The 21856-nt window shown below is 58.0% G+C and overlaps 1 protein-coding gene across 5 annotated transcripts in view; it reads right to left on the reverse strand.

Annotated features, from left to right (window-relative positions):
- Positions 1 to 21856, reverse strand: part of HDAC7 (histone deacetylase 7) — a 76176-nt gene that overhangs the window by 38006 nt on the left and 16314 nt on the right. For 2 of the 5 annotated variants that reach the window (XM_051641490.1, XM_051641488.1), the window contains exon 1: positions 5690 to 5994. The exons of 1 other annotated variant lie outside the window; for it this stretch is intronic. In XM_051641490.1, the coding sequence (XP_051497450.1) occupies positions 5690 to 5792 (103 nt within the window). In that variant the 5' untranslated portion in view covers positions 5793 to 5994. Of the gene's footprint in view, positions 1 to 5689; positions 5995 to 6102; positions 6180 to 21856 lie in introns of those variants that run through there. 2 more of the 5 variants (XM_051641487.1, XM_051641492.1) reach the window with 2 other exon arrangements.

Genomic DNA, 21856 nt, shown 5'->3' on the forward strand with positions numbered 1-21856 from the left:
AAAGGAGGAAGCTGGCAACTCCCCTTCTGGCAGAGCTCCCGAGTGAGCACAGCTCTTGCTCTCCCTGCCTCAGACCTACCTACTCTCCTCCAATTTGCCCCAAAAGGCCCCAGCCTCTTCCAGCCACCACTGGGGGCTGTGGGAAACCTCAGCCTTGGGAAACCTCAGCTTTGGGAATGCTGCCTCTGCAGTGATGCAACTCAGGAGATGTTCATCATCCAAAGGTGGTTTTTAAGGAAGGGGGGAGAGGTGGATTAACCAGCCTGGTTTAGGAACTGACCCTGGATGCAGACAGCAGTGGCCAACTGCCCACCCTGCAGCCCGCAGGAGCTGTAACCCAACCTCCCTTCCTCCTCCTCCTCCTCCTCCTCCCCCACAGCCCCGGTCCCTTTGCTCACAGGGTTCCTGCAATTCCTGGCCCTGGGCTCCGATGTGTTGAGCAGCTTCCGCCACCATCTGGGCTCCATTTAGGGGAGCTGATGTTTTTCACAGGGCTGTAATCTAAACTTTGGTATTGAGTTTACATCCCACATACCAGCGTCTCACCACCGAGCCCGGCCACGCCGAGGGGGCGTCTGGGGCTGCCGGGCTCTTGTCCCCACAGCTCCATCCACCTGGGAATTGTGCTGCCAGGAACGGGGCAGCCTGAGGATCAGGGATCCATCTGCACCCACCACCTGCAGATCCAGGCAGGCAGTGATCCTGCCAGTGGGCAAGAGCTGGGAGGTGACAGAACCACATGGGTTGGGTTGGAGGGACCTTCAAGATCATCCAGTCCCAACCCCCTGCATGGGCAGGGACACCTCCCACCAGCCCAGGCTGCTCCAAGCCCCATCCAACCTGCCCTTCAACACCCCCAGGGCTGGGGCAGCCACAGCTTCCCTGGGCAACCTGGGCCAGGGTCTCACCACCCTCAGAGTGAAGAATTTCTTCCCCATGTTCAATCTAAATCTCCCCTCTTCAAGTTATTAACCCCTTGTCCTCTTGCTACATGCCCTTGACCCCAGGAAGGGATCATCAGGTCACAGGAGTCAAAGCCCTCAATGAGCATTATCCAGGTTCCATCACTATCAGCAGGAAATTCTCCTAATTTTTGGCCTTAAACCCTACCTTTATTTCCACCCAGACTCTTTCAGAAGCGTCAGGTCCTGCAAACAGTGGTGGAAGCTGCTGTTTGGAGGGGCTTCTGTGCAGGCAGGGAATGGGCCCAAGAGCCATTGGGAGCAGGCAAACATCCAGTGTAGCATCACCAGTCTGCTGCTGCCCTGCTCCACCCAGACTGAGCAGATACCTTTGCAGCCAAGCTCTACCCCTGTCTCCACCAGCAGAAACCCCTGAGCAACACGAGGCACCGCTGAGTTTGCAGCCACCTGCCCTGGCAGCAGCCCGTGCCACAGGGCTGAGACATGGGGGACATTTCCAGCAGCAAGATCTGTGCTCCTAGGAGCACGTCAAGACACCGACTTACACTGGGCTACTACCAGGCTGCTCTCCACCCTCTTAGGCTCCTACCACAGCCTGTGTTAAGCAGACATAAAAACACACCTTTAGCACGGAGCTGCCCAGAGCAGTGCCCTGTGAAACTCCAGTGTCTCCCAGCTCATATCCCCCTGTTCCCTCGGAACAGACAGCAGCCTCAACCACCCAGGCTTAGGCAGGTTGATGGACCCTCAGTGTGGCTCAACAAGGCTCCTGTCCCTTCAACAAGTGCTGCTGCAAGAGGGTAGTGACCAGCCACTGTCCCAGCAGGGGACATTGGCACAGGAGGGGGTGCAGAGCCCAGCTGCAGGCAGCCCCCATCACAGCATGGGGGCTAAAAAAGGCAGGCAAGGTGCTGCCCCTGCTCAGGGGCTGGCAGGGCAGCTCCTCTGTGAGACACAGGCTGGGCCTTCCAGCCCCCCCCCAGTTATTCCTGACCTGCCAGGGTTCCTCAGCACTGCCCTCCTGCCCACGGGGACAGCAAATCCTGCAGCAGGTGCTGCTGTGAGGCTGGGCCAAGCACTGCTGGGGGAGCAGAAGCAGACCCCCCTGCTCCCCGAGACGTCCACACCAGCCTCTCCATCCTCCTCCACCAGCTGCAAGGTGGGCAGAGCCCCAGGCAGCAGCAGAGGAGCAGCTCTGCTCTCCTGCCGGGCAGCCAAGGCAGCTCCATCCCTGCAATCCACCAGGCTCAGCCAAAACCAAAAAATAATGTTTTCATACTTGACTTTTCAGGCAGGATTTAGTCATTTGTGGACACGGGGGCTTGGCAGGACTGCACTGCCTCCACTTACCTACTCCAGTAAGCAGCTGTTTACAATGGCAGAGCTTGAAGATGGAAGGAGAGAGGAGAGTTGTGATTTAATCCGGGTGGATTATTCCTGCTCCCCTTACGGAGCATCCAGCTGGCGAGGAAGGGGGGGATTCACCATCCACACACACCCGTGGCATCCAGTGCAGGGCAGGGATGGACCCTGCAACACCACCAACCTCCCAGGGCTCGGCCATGAGCCACCTGCTCCAACCCAGCAGGACTTTTACCCTGTCTACCTAATGGCTAAAAAATTAGTTCTAGGCAGAAAAGCCAAACCCTCTCTGAGTACACTTGCTTGAAAGCAGCAGAGTGGCTGAGACCTGGTCTGTCATACTAGAAAAGCAGGTTCCAGCCCCAGCTCTCAAGGTTGTACCAGCCCTGTTTGCTTACCCTGCACTGGGCACTCAGAGCCAGCCCCACACGGGCAGGGAGACCAGAAGTGAAGCAGTAATTGGTAGAGGCTGGGGGCAGGAAGCTGGGGTATCCCTCAGGAATCCTCCATGCAAAGGTTCTCATGGAAGGAATGAAGGAAACAGCTTCTACCACGAGGCAACATTATTCTGCCACCACTGTTATGAATGCCTCTTTGGTTCCTCACCTCCTTACCTTAGTCCTAAAATCACCTTCCAAGCATCCCAAGAGGCTTGGCCAGCCCTGCTGCAGAGCAAGCCCAGCTCCAGGGAGCCCTAGGGAAGTCACCACCAAAGCCAAAGAAGACTTTGCTGACAACCTACAATCCTCCACACACTTTAATACACCCCACAGGACCTACAAGCCCAGCTTCAAGCAGCCAGGACAGCCTGCAGATCTTCTACAGAGGAGTCACAGTGCCCAGAGCCCTTGCACTCAAGAGAAAAAGGGGTGATTTAATCCCCCAACTCTTCTTACCAAGTCACCAGCAAGGTTTGTCCCTGCTACCATGCAAAGGGCAGAGCCACCTTCACCTTCCAGGGCCTGGCCTGCTGGAAAGGATGGACTTCTGCCTCACCAACATGTCCTCAGTGCCCTCTCTTGGTCTTGATACAGGGTCTTGGGTGTGGGATGAGACCAACTGGGAGAGCAGGTTATGAAGGCAGCTCCACCAACACCTCTGGTTTGCAAGAGTGTGGTGGCTCCCAGCATCCCAACAGGACAAGGATTTCTCCAGCCCTGTGGTGGCTCCCAGCATCCCAACAGGACAAGGATTTCTCCAGCCCTGTGGTGGATCCCAGCATCCCAACAGGACAAGGATTTCTCCAGCCCCAGAGCTCCACAGCGGGTGCAGCCACATGGGCAGGCTCTGCAGCCACACACTCTCTGAAGAATTTAAAATTTGAAAAAAAAAAAAAAAAGGGAAATTGCACAAAAGGACAAGGAGTTTTCCCCACTGCATCACGTGTCTGAGCCTGTTGCTGCTTCTTCTGAGCAGCTCCAACAACCTGAGGACACGAACTGGAAGAAGGACCAGGCTGCAGGAGGGCAGGCAAGGCTCACCACGCTGCCCCCAGACCACTCAGCAACACCAGACCTGCTGGTGAGACCTTCATGATGGTGGGACAGGGCTTTTCTGTGCAGAAAGAGGCCAAACCAAGTCTAAGCTAGAGTGCCAGAGGACAGGACAGCAGGAGGAGGAGGGAAGGGGAGAAAAGCTGCTCGGTTCATCTCAGCAAATTAGCTGTGGTGCAACTCCCCACCTTAATGTCAGATTAAAACTCATCAGGCACGAGCCCAGGGCTTATCTGCTGCTCCCCTCCCTTCTCCCACATTTCTGTTACTAAACCAACGCCACTTATCTACAAATCCTGCCTCTTAAACCAGCAAAGCCACACCAGGGCTCCTGCAGGGTTGGCACTCGCTTAAGTGTCCCTTTGCTTAAGTGGAGAGCCCGAGGGGATGCCAAGAGCTGGCTGCCCACGACCACACACCCTCTGCCTTCAAAGCTTGTCCACTATGTGAGCCCCACCACGATGCTGCTGCCACCACCACGATGCTGCTGCCACCACCACGATGCTGCTGCCACCACCACGATGCTGCTGCCACCACCACGATGCTGCTGCCACCACCACGATGCTCCCCGGCCAGCGGCCGCATTTTCACACGGTGATCAAACCACTCCAAGCATCCCAAAGGCCAAATTCCCACAGGAGCCAAGAGCAAAGCAGGCACGGAGCAGGTCTTCAAGGGAAGGGAATCATTCCAGAAGTTGTGCTTTGTAACCAAGCGTGGGATCCAGCTCAGAGACACACAAGACCCACGGAGGCAGCGAAGGGATCAGCAGCACAAACCCATTAAGCTCTGGCCACTGGCAGAAGTTCTTCCAGAGGAGCCTCTGTGCCCTCCAGGCAGACTCCACAGCAGTTGTACAGCTGTCCCGAATTTGAAAGACAGATAAGGCTCCAATGATTCATTCACTGTAAACCTTTATTTGTTCTTGCTAACCCAGAGGGAGCCAGCAGCTGCTAATGCTAAACTGGGCCAGCTCCCAGGCGCAGACCAAGGGCTGCAAAAATGGGTTTAAGGAGGAACTGATTGTTCAAAAAGCAATCCTAGAAGAGAGAGTTTAGAAAGAGGGAGTGCAGGGCAGCACAGGAGGAAGAGGAAGCCAGAGAGCAACTAAAAATAAATTTTAAAAAAAGCAGCCAGGCACAGGACAAAGGACTCGCCTGCACGTGACCGGTACCCGCAGCGTGGGCAGGATGCGACCTCGGTGCTCTGCTCAGCATCACTCCCCAGCAACCCCACGTAGAGCCTCAGCCACCTCACAGCACACGGCCAGCACCTTCCACCCCCAGGACAGGCTCCTTTCTCCCATAACTCCCTGAGGATGATGCTCCTGCTGGTGCCCCAACCCCGGCACCCGGTGCCTGTTCCGCTCCTGGGTGGAAACTCATCCAAGCCCAGCACCAGACAGCTTCAACAGTAGCTGGAGAGAGTTAGAGGAAGTCTGGAAAACAAGATCTCTCCCCAAAAGCCATCTCAAAAACAGCTACGTCCTGCAGAAGAAGTAGGGAGGGGTCCCCCTGCACCCATCCAGGCAGCAGCTTCATCAGGCCTGAGCAAGAGCTGGTGGGTAAATGGTGAGATCCCCAAGCCAGCCAGAAGTGGCTGGGCAGGTAACAGAGGAGCCTGGTACAACTGGGACTGATGCTGCCTGCTCTGCTCCTCTGGCCACAAGGCTGTGGAAGCTCCCACACAGGCCCCAAGCACATGGGTCATCAAAACCTCAGAGCCCTCAACCTGCCCCAGTGGTGGCCACGACCACCAGACACCGACCAGACCTTCAGCTCACGGCCCCATCAGACCCACCCTCCACGTCCAGCACAGAAGGATGCTCCTTCAGCCAAACCTCCTGACCAGTCAGGATTCACCTCTGTGGATGGAAGAAAAGAATCCCCCAGGGACAGGAAAGGCACTTACAGGATGGGCTGAACATCACCAGCCTGGCCGAGACCCCCAGCCTGGGCGCAGCGCTCTGAGAACATCCAGCTAGTTCCGCTCCCGGGAAGCCACGGCTCCTCATCCCACATTCACTTCTGCTTCACTCCTGCCACAGCACGGATCTGGTCACCAGTGCAGCAGGAGGACACATCTGACCGGGAGGACACATCTGATAAGGCTGCTGGAGGTGGGTCGGATGCAACAGGCCACTTAGGCTGCTGTGGACTGAGTCACCCCGAGCCGCTCGCCTCCTCCGGAGGATGCACCAGCTCCAGCAGCTCTTATTTCATCCTCACACACATGTGGCTCTCTCTGAGCACACAGCTCCCAGGCTGCTGGGCAGGGCTCTGCCCCAGCCGTCCCTTCCAAGCTGCCATGAAATACAAACAAACCTCCTGCATGGTCCAAGTCTGCTCGTCTTCACCCTACAGTCCTTGAGCTCATGACTCCTGAGCAAGGCGGCTTGCTCAGCTAACCAGCGAGCTAAGAATAGAGACCTTGAAGTGAAACCTGCTGGGATTGGCAGCTATTTTGGGCACACTCAGTCGGCGGGGCAGTGTGACATAAGAGGATATAAAGAGGAAGCTCTGCACAACAACTCTCACCTCACCAAGAAAGACCAGGGTGACAGAAGGTAGAACCACCGCGCGTCTGTGTTGAGGCACAGTGAACGCCGTGGCCCATCTCCAGGGCCATCTCCACGTGGCTTGGCCAACTCATTCCTCAAAACCCAAGCCACGGCGTCTGTGTTTGCAGCAGTGTGACACCCAGCAGGTTGTCCCCTGGCCCAGCACCAGCCCTGCAGTGCCCTGAGCATCCCCAGCATCTGCTGAGCCCAACAAGAACGGCAAAGCCAGACCTGAACGGGCATCAGCCCAGTGTGGTCACTGCTTCTCCCTGCATGGGATCCAGCAAAACCCCAGCAAACCCCAGCAAAACTCCAGCAAAACCCAGCAAAACCCCAGCAAACCCCAGCAAACCCCCTCCTGTGCTGCCTGCACAGCCCACGCCGAGCAGAGCATGTTGCTGCAGGCCCAGCCTGCACAGGCACCTTCATGGAGCAGAGCAGAGCTGCCAGAGCTCCTGCTGCAACCCAGCCAAGCCTCAAAGGGAGCAGACACAACCAAAACAACCAGACCAAGCCCCCACAAACCCCAAACTCTGCTTTCTAACGTCCAGCAGAGCCTTGCAGCTCTTCAGGGCAGCACACCCTTGAAGAAAGGCTTGCAATCATGCCCAGTCACCGGATGTGTTTAGGAAAGACCTGGTCTCGGCTGGCAACCAACCCTAAGATTAATGTAAGGAAATGTAAATGAAATCCTCAGAGCGGATTTGATTTCAACCCTTAGATACTGGGAAAACAAACAGACTAACTCCAGTTTCTGGAAGTCAGACTCACCACCTGAAACCAGTCCCTGCAGCAACTCTCTGCTCGTTCCCAGCAGATCCACCTCGTCAGCATGAGTGCTGGAGTACTCGTGATGCCAGGGTACCGTGCCAGCTTACTCAAAAGCTAAAAATACATTTTCTACTGTCTTTTGGACAGGAATAAGTCATAAGCAGGGACTGAGAGAGTCTACAGTGCTAAATAATTGAATTCCCCAAACACACCAGCTTAGTCTGTTATACAAACATCCTCCAAAACTCACCCAGGGCATCTGAGGGAACAGGGCACCTCCAATTCCAGCCCCGATCCAGCCAGCAACTGCTTATTAAGGGCTCTGTCCAACTGCCTGCATTAAACCAGGGGTTCAAAGAGCCTGAGAGCTCTGAATACAGATCACAAGCCTCAGATCTGCTTGACACTGCAGTTCCATTATTGCAGTGGGCTGAGCCAGGGCTGCTGTCCTCTCTGCCTGCCCCATGCCAGCAGGTGACAGCCCCGGGGCTGCAGGGACCCTGACAAAACCCAGCCACCCTGGCACTGTGGCAGGGAGTGTAACCCAGCCTGGGGAACCCTTCTGCTGGGACATTGCCACCTCCAGCTGGTGGCTGCTCTGCAACTGTGCTGGGGGGGACAGACGTTCTGGCAACAAGGGTGAGGAGGATCCAGCCCGTGTCAGCCCCAGGGGAGAAGCAAGGCCACCAAGAGGCTTCATCAGGCTTTGATGCATCCCTGGGCCATGGAGAACTGTGTTCACCCTCAGGCTTGGTCTTTGCAGAGACAATGTTCAAGGCAAACAGACCATACTGCCAGTCTGCCCACCAGCACCTCCACAAACCCCCCTTGAGGACCTCTCCACAGCCTCTTGGAAGAGGGAAAGGGGCAGGCATGATCCTGAGCTCAGCAGGAGCCAGGAGATGAGCCCCAAGTCACCCCTCCAGCCCTGACATCCCTGGGACAGCAAGGAGCCACGTGCCAGTACCTGCCTCAGCCCTGGGACAACAAGGACAGGGAGGCCAGAGGACCAAGGGTGAGCACAGAGGGATGGCAGAAAGGACAAGGCAAAACCTGTGGCTGAGCAAGGCAGGGGAAGGGGGAGGATGGTGCTTCTGCTCTGGGCTCCAGGGGAGGGAGAGAGCAGGGAAACTCTCCCACCCCAGAGAAAGACTCCCTGCTGGGAATATTCCCACCCTACAGCCACTGGGAGATAATCCTGCAGAGCAGACACTGTCCCTGGCCTCGGAACTGTTGCTGAAGGCAGCGAGATGAAGAAAAGAGTCTATGGCAGGAACAGAAGAGACTATTTTCCCTTGGTAGTTGCACCCCCAGGCTGCGTACGGAACCACATCCCCTGAACCGTAGGGGCCTGGAGCTGTGAGCAAACCTGGGACATCTCCATCAGCCTGGGAGTTCAGGGAGTGCAGGGAGAAGAAATTCAGTGCAACCCTCACTTGGTCTGGAGCAACTGCTGGGAAGTGACATGCTCCTCTTTCTCTGGGCTGCCCAAGGCTTCGCCCTTGCACAACGGCTGAAAAAGCAGCCCCAGCACCAGCACCAGCCCTGCCCCAGCACCAGCACCAGCCCTGCTCTGCCCCAGCACCAGCCCTGCTCTGCCCCAGCACCAGCCCTGCTCTGCCCCAGCACCAGCCCCAGCCCTGCCCCAGCACCAGCACCAGCCCTGCTTTGCGTTCCCCTGTGTAAGAGATTCTCCTTCCAGGAGGGCTCAAGCACATCCCCCAGAGAACCCCTCCCAGCTCCACATCCCAACTCCTTCCCACAGCATCAGGCACCCTGCTCCTCCCCGGAGCCTGCCTGGGTGTCCTGCTTCACCCTCCATGGAGCTGAACTGCAGGACCACGGGATGCTCTAGAAGCTCCTTGGATGTGCTGCTGGCTTTCAGGGATGACCAAAGTGACAGGCTGATATCCTTCCAGCTACAACAGGGACACACACTGGATCAGGACACATTCCTGCTTCATTTCTATCAAAGCCCAGGACACCCCTTGCAGAGGGGGAGCTGTGGGAGGACTGGGTGTACCGAGGCAAAAGGGAAGGGGAGGAAGAGAATAGAAGAGGCAAAGTAAGAGAGGAAGGTGGGAAAGCAGCTGGATGAAAAGTCCAGGATCACGTAACATGCCCCAGTGAATCAGAACAGGCAAGAGCCATCCTGCCAAGAGGCCCAAAGCACCAGGAAGCCCAACCTGCTTGTTTCATGCCTTACAACATCCAGTCATTTCTAAAATAAGCAAAAGTTCGGGTCCTGGTTTTGAGGTATTACTTCAGGACAGCTTCAGTAAACCCACAGAGCTGTTTTGATCCTAAGTGACACGCTGCGATGCACAAAGAGCTCAGAAGAGCACCCAGCTCCCAGTGCCAACTGGGAGCTCCAGTCCCATGGCCAGGGGATGCTCCAGGCAGGAGCTGCTGGGGGGAACACTGTGCACATGTGAAAAATTTCCCCATCAAGAGAAATGAGTCTCTTGTGGAGGGCAGGGTGAGATACTCCCAGTCTCCAGCTCTTCCTCCAACTCCTGTATCTCCTTCCTCCCATTCCCCACCTCTGGCACCCACCTGGCACAGAGTCCCTGTCCCCTGGAGCACACAGTGTCATCTACTGCAGTGCAGAGAGGCCACGGGGTGAGTGTGACTGCCTGCCAGCGCAGCAGCAGTGTTTGTTTTGCACTGATGGGAGCAGTGTTTTGATCCAACTCTGCAAGGCAGCCTGGTGGAAGAGCTAATTCTCCTGCTGGCACAGGTTCCTCCTCCTGGATACAAACACCTCACGGGAGGAAGCCCAACACACCCACCTGCGAGGGAGCAGGATGGGCTGTGACTGTGCTGAGGTGCAAACAGCAAGCCAGCCTGCCACTGAGGAAGACTCTATCCTTGGAGACACCTTCATCATTCTTGCACTGACAACAGAGAGCAACAGGCACCACACTTAGCCTTGAATGTGGATGGACTGAACTTCCAGGATGAGGGAAGTCAGACACACGATGGATGTGCTGAGGTGCTGATGTGTAACAGAGCTGCCACCTGGCTCCAGTCCCTCCCTTGGGGTCAGAACCCCCGTGGAGATCCTCCCTTAGGACATTCCCTCCCTGCTGAAGACCTCTTTGGCTGACAGCAAAGCACTGACTCAAGGTTCTTTCCTCAGCATCCTGAGATATTGCCCAACAGGGACCACAGTGACATGGCCACACAGCACTTACCAACCCTGCCACCTCATCGACTCCCTTACGGGCCCTTGTGCATCACGCTGAGCATTCCCCACCTCCAGCCCCCTCTGCCAAGGGCTGATGTCCCTTGGCACCAATTCCTCCTCCAAGGTGAGTCTGGGAAATTTCCAAAGTCAGTTCAACAAGTGCTTGGGCTCCGTTTGCTGTTTATAGTTTGACAACTGGGGCAGTGCCACCCAAGCATTCCAGCTTCACTTGCTCTGGCTAAACTCAAACCCAAACGACTCGAGTCCTGCACAACAAACAGCAGGCTCAGAGCTGCCTAAATCCAGCACACATTCATTCAGTGTTAGCAACTGCTGCTATATCTGGAAGGCAGTTTCAAGGGAAGACAGAGCTCTCCAAGGCAGGGAGAGAAAACAAATCCCTTGCACCCATCCTGCAGGGCAGCACTGCTCCCCTCAACTTCCACCCAAGTTTTTCTGCTAAAAGTTAATGTCAGCAGCACTGGCAACTCACACTGCACCCCAGCAGCCCCTGCACACCTCCTGAACCCTGCACATCCCCTTGAAAGCTTCAGAACACATTGTACAGCAAATGTACCAACTCGGCCCTCCTCTGAGTGACAAAGTTGTCCCTAACACACATCAGGCCCCACAATTCAGCCCCCAAAGAAGGGGGAGTGGGGTGGCCAGGAACAAACCACATACATTAAGGCACCAACAAAGGCAGGAAAACATCACAGCCATGGAGGGAGGCTGTGGTGGGGGTTTCTGCAGTATTTTTAAGGCAGTCTGGCTGCCAGAGCAGCAAAGGAGGGACCAAGCTGGGAACTGAACAGCACGGGGCTCTCAGGGCCCTGGTCACAAAGGGCTGCTCAAGCCTGACACGAGCCCACCCAGCTGCAACCAGCCTGTCCAAACTCAGCAGGGCCAGGACACGCTCCTCTGGCCATCTGTCATCTCCCCCATTTCACCCACGACACCAAAGTCAGCAGAGAAGCTGCTGGTAGGAGCTGGCAGAGCCTGAACCAGGGATGGACACATTCCTGCCTTCAGGGAGCATAGCAAGGAAATGAGGCAGAGCTCGGGAGGACTCAGCAGCTCACAGGACTGACTCACCTACACGTCCTGTGCTTTCCTGTCCCTCTGTAGCAAGAGAGCAGCTACAGGGCTGGAGGGAGATCAAAAGGCAATAAATCAGACAGAAAAAGTAAGACTTGATGTTTGATGCAGAGATGGAAGAGGAGATGCACACACCTCCCCGGCGAGGGGCAGGAGCTGCCTTGGTTCGGAGCGTTGCCAACACACTTGTTTGTTTTTTCCCCTCCCCAAGGTCCCAGCTGTTAAATACATGATTGCAGGATTTCCCAGACTCTCTTAAAAAGCACGTATGCCATTGTGTCCCACCGCTTGAACAGGAAAAAGCCTGAAAATCTGAGCCACAGGCTCCAAACACACGGCGTCTCCCTTACTACTCACATTTCCAAACCTCATTCTTCTTTCAACAGTTTCTGAGCAGGGTTTTTGCAGCACTGGCTTCCAGCTTCCCAAAGAGTTGTTCCTATCCCAGTGCTCCACGGTGGGAGAATTCCTTGGCTTAAGTCATGTATCCCAAAGCCATCAGTGCAGCCACTCACACCCCCAGAGGCACCTGTCTCAAAAAGACTTGAAGCAACGTGCTCCAGCCACCGTGGGCCTGAATCCCCCATCCCTGCCAGACCCACACCACACATCCAGACCCACACCACACATCCAGTCCCACACCACACATCCAGACCCACACCACACATCCAGACCCACACCCTCATGAGGACATGAAGTTTATCACTTTGCTAGTCCAGATAGAACACTCTGAAATGTCTCTCCCAGGTCAGAACTGCACTGGAGAGCACCCAACACCCAGCACTAACCTCTCCCCACCCTGGGGAGCTTCCCATCTGAGCCCCAACAAACCCATTTAATAACCTGCAGGAAAAGACACACTCACATGGACTTGCACAGCACCTCTGTCCTCCTGCTGTCCCAGAACAAGTTATGTTGCTGCAAAGACCATCCCTAATGCTGTGACTTCTCCATTCCCAAATGACACAATCCAATAGGTTTAGGACCCCGTTCAGGGCAGGTCTGACCTCATTACCAACCCACTCACTCAGGACTGCTGAGCTCCCAGCACTTTTGCTGCCATTTTCATGCTCCCACTTCCTGCTCACATCAAGCAGCCGAGTAGGAAGTGCTGAAATCCTCCCATCCTCGCTGCAAACCAGGAAGCACTGGAGATCTCCTGAGCAGGGCTGTGATTTCCAGGCTGCAAATGCTCTGCAAACATCTGGTCACTGGTATCGCATCCGGACCCTCGGAGAGGGGGGCCTGCCCTCCCCAAGCCTGCTGCTCTGACCCTCCGCTAGAACAAACACCACAAAAACCACTCACAGATCATTTTGTTGGGCAAAAACTACAGCAGAGTCCAAATCCTCAGGCTGTTCTCTTCCCTTCCTCTCCCGCTACAAGGGACACCTCATCTCTCCTGCACAGACACTCCTGTGCCAAGCCCAGCCCGGGTACACACCTCAGCACCACCTCTGCAGGAACCTCCTGACATCCCATTACTCAGCAGAGCCTTGTAACGTGCCCAAACCCTTTGGATAACACCTTTACCATGGAAAAAGGTGTGGGAAGCTCTGCTTTTTGGGAGCGCAGGGCTTGGCAGCAAAGGGCAGATCTTGGATGACTTGCAGACCCGTGGGCTGCACTGGCTCCCACGTTCAGTCTCCAAGCAGATCCAGGCTGCTCAGGGCATCGACAGATCTTTTCCCAGCGCAGCTGTCCCTTCTCGACGAGGTATTTTAAGGAGAAAGATGCCATTTCAAGTAAATACCCCCCAGGAGGACACAACCAAACAGAGCTCTTGGTGCATCACCCCTTCGCCCTTAAAGCCTGCAAGCACCAGCTGGCCTCCAGAGTGGAAAGGCAACAGGATTAGAGCAAAACCACTCCGGCCAACTAGGGGCTTGGGGTTTAAAGTACCTCAACACCCCCTCCCTGGGCAGCTCTGGGCCTGCAGACGCATCCGACACGACGCCTTGGGGACTCACCAGCCTGAAGTCTCTGCCTCAGCTCCGGCAGCTCGGCCGCGCTCACGCCCACAGCCACCCGTGCGGGACACTGCCTCCTCCCAGGGTGGATCAGAAACTCTCCGAGCCACCATCACCCAGGGCTTCCCCAGCACCCGTCCGGCCTCTCCCTTGCCCCACCGCTGGGCCAGGCTGCTGGATGCCCCCTCAACCCAGAGCCCATCGTGCTATGTGCTCTGATCCCGGGGTGACAGCACCGCCCGCCTCCCTCCGGCGACACTGGGGGGGCTGCGCACCCCACAGGGGCTCCAGCACCCCCAGGAGCGAGACCCCCTGGCTCAGGGCAGCTGCAGAGGGGGTCTCTGCAGAGGGGGTCTCTGCAAAGCAGGGCTCAGGTTCAGGGTGGCCCTGCCAGCCCCGGGGGGGGTTCAGGGAGCAGGGTCTGCGAGGGCTGGGGAGGGGGGCTTGGCTGGGGCTGTCCAGGGGGAGGCATCTCCCCCCCCGGGAGTGGGAGGGAATGGGGGTCTGGCCCAGGGAAGGACCCTCCTGCAGGGGGATGGGGGGTTCGGCCCTGGGGAGGCCTCTAAAGCCACCCTGGGGATGGGGGTTCAGTCCAGGGATGGGGGGTTCGGCCCAGGGATGGGGGGGGTCAGTCCAGGGGATGGGGGTTCAGTCGGGGGGGGGGGGGGAGCTCTTAAACCCTCCCCAAGGATGGGGGTTTGGCACAGGGAAGGGGGTTCAGTCCAGGGGAGGCCTCTAAACCCACCCCAGGGACGGGGGGTTCGGCCCAGGGATGGGGGGTTCAGTCCAGGGGGGGGGGGCTCTTAAACCCACCCTGGGAATGGGGGTTCGGCCCAGGGATGGGGGGTCAGTCCAGGGGAGGCCTCCAACCCCCCGGGGTGCCAGACCCGCCCCCCCGCCCCCCCGGTTCCTACCTCGGGCGGGGCCGGGCCGAGGCCGGCAGGGACGAGCGGCGGGGCCGGCGGAGCGGGGAGCGGCCCCGGGGCGCGGGGAGCCATGCGGGGCCGGGGCTGCTGCGGGGCCGGGGCCGCTGCGGGGCCGGGGCTGCTGCGGGGCCGGGGCCACCTGCCAGCACCGCCGCGGCCGCCGCGCCGGAACCGGGCGGGGAGGAGCGGCCCGGCCCGGCCCCGCGCGGCGCCGCCCCCGCCCAATGGCGGCTGCACCGGCCCCGCATCGCCCCTCGGGCCCCGCATCGCCCCCCGGGACATCGCCTCCCGGCTCCGCATCGCCCCTTGGGCCCCGCATCGCCCCCCGGGCCCCGCATCGCCCCCCGGGACATCGCTTCCCGGCCCCGCATCGCCCCTCGGGCGCCGCATCACCCCCCCCCCCGGCTCCGCATCGACCCCCGGGACATCACCTCCGGGCCCCGCATCGACCCCCGGGACATCGCTTCCCGGGCCCCGCATCGACCCCCGGCCCCGCATCACCCACCCCGGCCTGCATCGCTTCCCGGGGCATCGCTTCCCGGCCCCGTATCGCCCCCCCCCCGGCTCCGCATCGACCCCCGGGACATCACCTCCCGGGTCCGCATCGCCCACCCTGGGCCCCGCATCGCCCCCCGAGCCCCGCATCGCCCCCCGGGGCATCGCTTCCCGGCCCCGCATCGCCCCCCGAGCCCCGCATCGCCCCCCGGGGCATCGCTTCCCGGCCCCGCATCGCCCCCCGAGCCCGAGCGGCTGGAGCGGGTCCGGGAAGCGGGGTTCGGGGCAGCTGTTGGGGGGGGGGGTTCGGGGCAGCCCGGAGCAGCCCCCGCTTCTGAGACTTGGAACCTGTCCCTGAACTTCTGGGCAGACCCGGGATTTTTTGAGGTCTCGGAGCCAAAAAACGGGGCTGGTTCCCCCCCAGGCTTGTCCTCTGCAGCCTGGGGGGTGCGGGGATCATCCCACCCCCCCGGGGCTGGGAAAAAAAAACACCTGCCGTGGTATCGTGAGCCCGGACACGGCGGCTCCCACGGCAATTCCCACGGCAATTCCCACGGCCACGGCTGCTCCCACGGCCCCCCAGGCCCCCCCAGCACGCGGGGCTGGCAGCATCACCCCGGGCAGCGAGGACGGGACGCAGGGGCAGGTGGAAAAAGCATCGCCTGGACCCCCCCGAACCACAACCCCCCCCCCCGGGGCAGGTAAAACCCTCCCCCGGGAGCCCTCGGAGCAAAGGGGGGGGTTTAGCCGCGGGGGGTGCTGCCTCGGGAGGGTCGGTCTGGTGCCGGTGCCGGGACGCCCCGTCTCAGCTCTGCCTCCGCATCTTTCTGTTGGTGGTTTTTTTGAACCATCACTTGAGAGTCGCGCAGCCCGAACTCCGCCTCCGCGGGGTCCAACGGCTCCTTCTCACCCACCCTCCTCCCAAACCGGCTCCGCTGCAGCCTGCAAAGCCCCGGCGCGGGTCGGTTCCTTTGCAGGAACTGAAGAAACTCTCCTCTTGCAGCAAGAGCTTTTTGCTGCCCGGCAGCTCTGCCGTTCCTGCAGCTTTTCACCCTGCTGCCCCGACCTGCCCGCTCAGGCAGGAGGCTGCTCCGTGCTGGGGAGAGCCCAGCCCCATCCACACACACTTGTAGGGAGGGGAAAATAAAAACCAACCAAACCCACCGCCAGGAATTGCACGTTTAAAAATCTCTTGCAGCTGGACCGTGAGCCCAGACTTACTCCCTGAATGAAGTTTTGGAAAAGGCTCTTTTTCCCACCACGGATTCACTGCTGAAACCTGGAACCCAGCAGGGCCTGCAGTGGGAGCAGAGAAGGCAGAGCAGAAAGCCTGGGGCTCTCCGGGGCAGGTTGGACACGGGTCCTGCCCCTTCCCCTGGGACGTGGTCACCAACGACACGTCCTTTCAAGTGGCCACATCACTGGGATTTGGTGCATCCGGCGGGTAAAGATCAGGGTGGCTCCAGAAGGACACGGGATGTGCAAGCAGGAAGGAGCCACGGGGCTTGCCAGCCTCTTCTGCTGCCATTTATACCAGCCCTGAGTGTGTTCTCTTTCAAAATGAAATACTATTAATCCAGAATATTACACAGATCTGCCCGAAGCAGCAGCTCTTGAACTGAAGTTGAGCCAAACACTCCTTTTTCAGAGCAGCATTTTCAGGTGCTCTGAAGCTCACACAGATATTCAGGTTGTCTTTCAAGCATCCAGCACGAAGCACCCCAGGTTTTTGACCCCCCAGCACCTCCTGTCTCTACATCCCACAGGGACTGGGTGATGTTGCTGTTTTAAACTGCCAGTCCTGCAAGTACCCTGGGACAGGCAAGATGTCTCAGGGGTTGGAGTGCTGCTGGGAAGGGACCTCTGGGAGCCCCACTCCAGTCTTCTCCTCTGAGTGTCACTCTCCCCACCATCACACCAGGCTGGTCATCCCCAAGGATGGAGAGCTTCCACCTCTCTGCAAAACATCTCTGCCCCTCCAGCCTGTACCAGCCAACCACAAACTGGCCCAGTTGCTTTTTGATGTATCCTGTGGCCCCACTGGGAAGGGGCTGACTCTGCTGTCTCACACTGACCATCAAGTTGTGGTAGGGAGCAGTTAGACCTTCAGCTCCTCTTCCTCACCCTGAACCAGACCAGCTCCCCTCACCTCTCCTTGTAGCCTTCCTCACCCTGCCCATCTCAGCAGCTCTAACAGTGCATTTGCAGTACAGCAAGACCCAAAACTCAGGTTGCTCACCCATGGGAGCACCCAGGAGCACCTTCATCTCCAGGGGGAGGGAGCCACATTGTCTCCTACCAAATAAACATGGTATGATTTTACAGAGCAGACCTGCTTCAACAGGAGAGACCGTGAGCAGCTTGTTCCAGCAACCCCTCAGCTGAGGGGTTAGAAAGACCCAGGGCAGGTGGGAACACACTTCAAATCCTTGTTGCTCGAAGTCAAACTTGACCCAGAGCCTCTTCCATCCTGGGTGAATGTCCAAGCCACCAAGCTGCTGAAGAAAGTGGCAATAAACAGGCTGGCAGGAGGCCCTGACCCCAGGAGGGCTCTGCAAACCTAATTGGAGACAGACACTTCTGCGTAGCCCCGAGTAAAACACCCAAATTGCATTAAATTGCAGGATCCAGACACACCTTCCTCCTGCCTGCTCCCCAGGGGCTCATTCTGCTGCCAGGGCTCCCCCCTCACCCCCCTGTGGGAGCTCATCCCAAGGGGATCAGGGCTGGGATGGGGCAGCTCCCGTTGCAGACAAACACCCGCAGGGGGTGAGGAGGGGGTGAGGCAGGAGCAGGACAGGGCCAGCACCCCCAGGCAGGGACACAGCACCTGGGAGAAGGAGAAGGAGCAAATCCCAAGCCGAGGAGGTGGTGCTGAGGGGCTTCAAATCCCCTTCCAAGGGAAGGTGACACCTCCCGGGATGTCCTCACTGACCAAGGGGGGAAGCAGCCCCGGCAGGGGGATTGGCTGCAGCAGGACAGCTGCACTTCCAGGAAATCCAAAGCACAGGGGGGTGGGGGGATTCTCTGACCACGGAATTACACTTCTCCTTTCCAGAGAAGGAGACACCTCAGCCAGGGAGCAAAGCCCCATCCCTGGGCCAGGGGAGCTGAGGGAGCAGCTGCTGGAGCGGGTGGGTGGGTGCAGATGCAGCTGAGGTGGGGTGGCTGGGTTTGGCTGAGCTGTTCTGCTCACCCTTAGGGTCCCAGAGCAGCCCATGGGAAGCCACCACGAGCACCCACATGTGCACAGGCTTTTCAGCCCCAGGGGTTATTTTCAGCCCCCTCTGAAGCTGGAGGCTCAAACTGCCAGCACCCACCGTGCCTCCCGCTTCGGGGCTTTCTCTTTCCCTTTCCCTGATGCCAGTTTTCTCCTGGGATGGCCCTTTCTTCCCTTTCATTTCCAAACTCTGCAAACCTCATTTATCCAGTTTCATTTTCGGAAATGCTTGGCCCCTGAGGAGATGCACAACCCTCAGACAGCACCTGGTAGAGGTTCAGTCCAGAGCCAAGACGGAGGGAGGGGACAAAAGCTTGTTTTACAAACTCATAATGACAGAGGTTACACTTGATGCCTCTCTGATTTGGAGGACAACAGAGGAGCAGAAGAGCCAGCCCTTTAAGATGGTTGTAAATAAATCCCAAACTGAAACCAGGGGAGGCAACAGGGAAACATTTGGGGCCGTGCAAGGACCAGGTTAAGTGGTGACAAGAGGCACAAACCCTCTCTGGCTGCATGAGCAATGGGAAGCCAGGAACGTGGGGTGTGTGAGGTGCCCTGAGCCCACTGGTGAGCACCAAGGACACCCACAGACACCCCCTGTGGGCCTGAACATCAGACCAGTCTGAGCATCACCCACCCAGCCAGGGGGGCCACTTTGAGCCCACCCTGTCCAGCCCCACCGGGTGGGACACTGATGGGCTCCCAGAGCCCCCCCCCCCCCCAAAACTCCATGACAATGTCTTTATGACTAACAGCTCCTTCTGACAACAGTCAATAACTTCACCACCGAAGTCCCAGCAGGCCCCACTCAGCATATATTTGCATATTACTCAGTGGAGCAACCAAAGGTGCGATTGGTGGGGACTCTTCTCTCTGGGTTATGTTGGGCAGCAGAAAAAAAAAGGGGTTTATCCTCCCTGTCCAGCTCCTCCTCCTGCTCAGTGCCCTAAATTCCCTTCAGTTCATCAGAAGAAGAAATGACCTGCACACACACACACAGCAAAGAGATCCCACCAAGACCTCCCTCCATCCCGGTGGCCCAAGCTCAGACTGAAATGATTGGGGAATTGGACCAGCTGGCAGCCTTGGAGCATGGGGTCAATCAAGATCATTCAACCAAGATTATTTTGGAAGCACGGCCAGTATTTTTAGCCTGGAAAGCAAGGCACTGCTTCCCTTTTTTATTTGAGCCTCCCCTCCCTTGCAGCCCGTTGCCAGCACGGCTGGGGCTCTGCTGTGGCCAGGGAGGGGGGAACATGTGCAGAACCCACTGCTGGTTGGGAAAGAATCAGGCTATTTTGATCAGCAGAGATGAATCTGCTTCACCCCCACACGTTGTGCAACCCTCTGGCTGCTGGAGCAGGAGACAAAGACACTGGAGGCTGCTCAGGCTTCATCCCAGCTCCCACAGCAAGAGGGGAAGTTTCCTGCAGCATCCCTGGGGGAGCTCAGCTCAGCTCCTGACCCTTCTCTAGTTCCCACCCATCACACCCTGCTCCCAAGTTCGTGCAGCTGGAAAACACAAGGATAAGCCTGAGGACACCCCCAGGGCTGGGGCTGCACTCCTGGCCCCCAGTTGGCAGGAGCCACGAGGCTGGGCACGTTCCCTGGGAAGATCATGGGGGGCACGAGCAGCCCTGTTCTCCACAGCTTTCCCAGCCTCTGTCCCTCCATCCAGGGGCATCCCAAAGACCCCCCCCCATCTTGGCCACCACGTCCTGCCCACCCCAGCTCAAGGCTTCTGTGCTCCCCATCCCACGCCTGCTGCAGGCAGGACAGTCTGGAACACGGGTGGGTGGTGGCAGGTGAGGAGTGACCTGGTTTCCAAGCTTCCCAGGAGCCCAGCTCTGCTCCACAACCTGCCCAGCTCCAGGGAAAAGCTGGGCAGCTCCAGCCAGCTCCCCCCTGGCTGTCCCAGCCCCAGCCCTGGGAACAGAAAGCTGCCCAGTACCTCCCCAGTGCTGGTGACTGGGTGAACACCAGGCTGCTGCTGGAATCAGGAAAAGCTCTTTTCCATTCTGGGATCCTGCTGATCCCAGGGAAGAAGCTGGTGGGATTCAGGAAGGGGGACAGCAGGACTGTGTCCCCACGGCTCTGTCACTAGGAACCCAGCAAAACAAGGGCTGTGTGAGCAAAGAGCTGCAGGTGGCACCCAGGGGCTTGGGGCCAGCTCAGCACCCTCTCCCCTCCTTGCTCACCCTCCATATGGACACATCTGGGACTTTGGGCTTGGAGAACCCTCAGAGACCTCACAGAACCCACAAGACAGCCAGGGAGGCAGAAGAAGACCTCGAGGGGCTTCCACCAACCACCCCAGTTCCCCACCAGCCCCATCCCTCTGCTTGTTGCTTTTAACTGAGCAACCACATTTGCCTGGCAGCCCAGGAGTTTAAATAGACACTCCTTGAATAAGACCTACAAAAATACCTTCCCCGTCCTGCTGCTGAGCATGAAACCACAGAGCAGCAAAGAGGAACCATTGCCTTAAAAAAAGATCAATCAAAAAATAGAAAACAAATCACACTCCTCACCCCGAGGTGGTGGTGGTGGCACCACCAGTTGTGCAAAGCAAAAGGGTGATTTGAGGGAAGGGGTGATTCTGGTGGAGGGGAATCTGGGAATTTGGCTCCAGGAGGGGGAATTCTGGCTCCAGGAGGGGGAATTCTGGCTCCAGGAGGGGGAATTCTGGCTCCAGGAGGGGGGGATTGCTCAGGATCTGCAGCCCCAGGCTCAGCACAGCCCTGCAGCCACCTCCCCTTGTGCTGCTCTGCCCAGGGCTTCTCCTACAGCCCCAGGGGAGAGAAAAACATTCGTTTTAAAAAAACAGGAAAATGTGATTGTAAAACCACAACAATGGGCTGGGGAAGGACCCGGAGCAGCTCTGAATTTAGCTTTCGAAACAGCCTTCGAGTTGACTAAATGTTTCTGCAGCAAACCCTGCCCCTGGCCCCACACCCTCTCCAGGCTCCAGGAGCAAAAAGCAAGAACCTGGTGCCTTCACCAGGTCCCTTTCCAGCCTCTCCCATGGGATCTGCAGGCACAGAGACACAACCTGGTGGGTCCCTCCCTGGATGCTCCCCATGGAACGAGGCACAGCCCAAGTTACACAGGATTTTCTGCAGCCCTCTGCCTTTTTAATCTATCCTTGAAAGGTTATATTAAAAGATGGCATCACCTGGAAGCCCCTCCTGAAGAGACTGACCTGCTCTTCCTTGCCCTTTTCCTCAGGGAAGCTCAGGCCAGGCAGTGTCACAGAAAGGGGCCCCTGTGGGTTTATGGCAGTTGGCAAATGTCACCACCTGAGTGGCTGGGAACTGTTAATTTCCCTTCGAAACACCCAGAGGGTTTGTGTCCAGACAAAGAAATAATACCCGGCAAGGCTCTGCTTTCCTAAATGCCAGGAGAAGGAACAAAAGCCCCTGGCAGGCTCAGGGAACCACTGGGAGCTGCTGGGCACGTTGGCGTGGGAGGATGTCACCCCTGCATGTGGCAGCAGCTGCTGGGCCACCAGCCCAGAGCCCACCCTGGATGTCCCTGCCAGCCTGTGCTGCACCCACAGCAAAACTGGGACCTCTCCTACCCTCAGGGTGGGCTTGGGGACCACCCCATCGTCCTGAAGGTTGAAGCACAAGCTTGTTTGGTGGTTCCAGCCAGCTGGGAAAGGATCCAGGTGCCACCTCCTGCCTTTCCCACCTCCTTGTCACCCATGTGTCCCCTGAAAAAGGTGTGTGGGGAGGGGGGGAACAGAGGGTTCCCCAGTGTGGGGGGGTGGGTTCTCCTCACCTCATCTGAGGACCTGAAAGCATCTTCCACCAGCAGGTCAGAGGCCTCAAGTGCAGGACCTG

The sequence above is a fragment of the Apus apus genome, chromosome 28 (genome assembly GCF_020740795.1).
Source record: "Apus apus isolate bApuApu2 chromosome 28, bApuApu2.pri.cur, whole genome shotgun sequence".
Lineage (NCBI taxonomy): Eukaryota > Metazoa > Chordata > Aves > Apodiformes > Apodidae > Apus > Apus apus.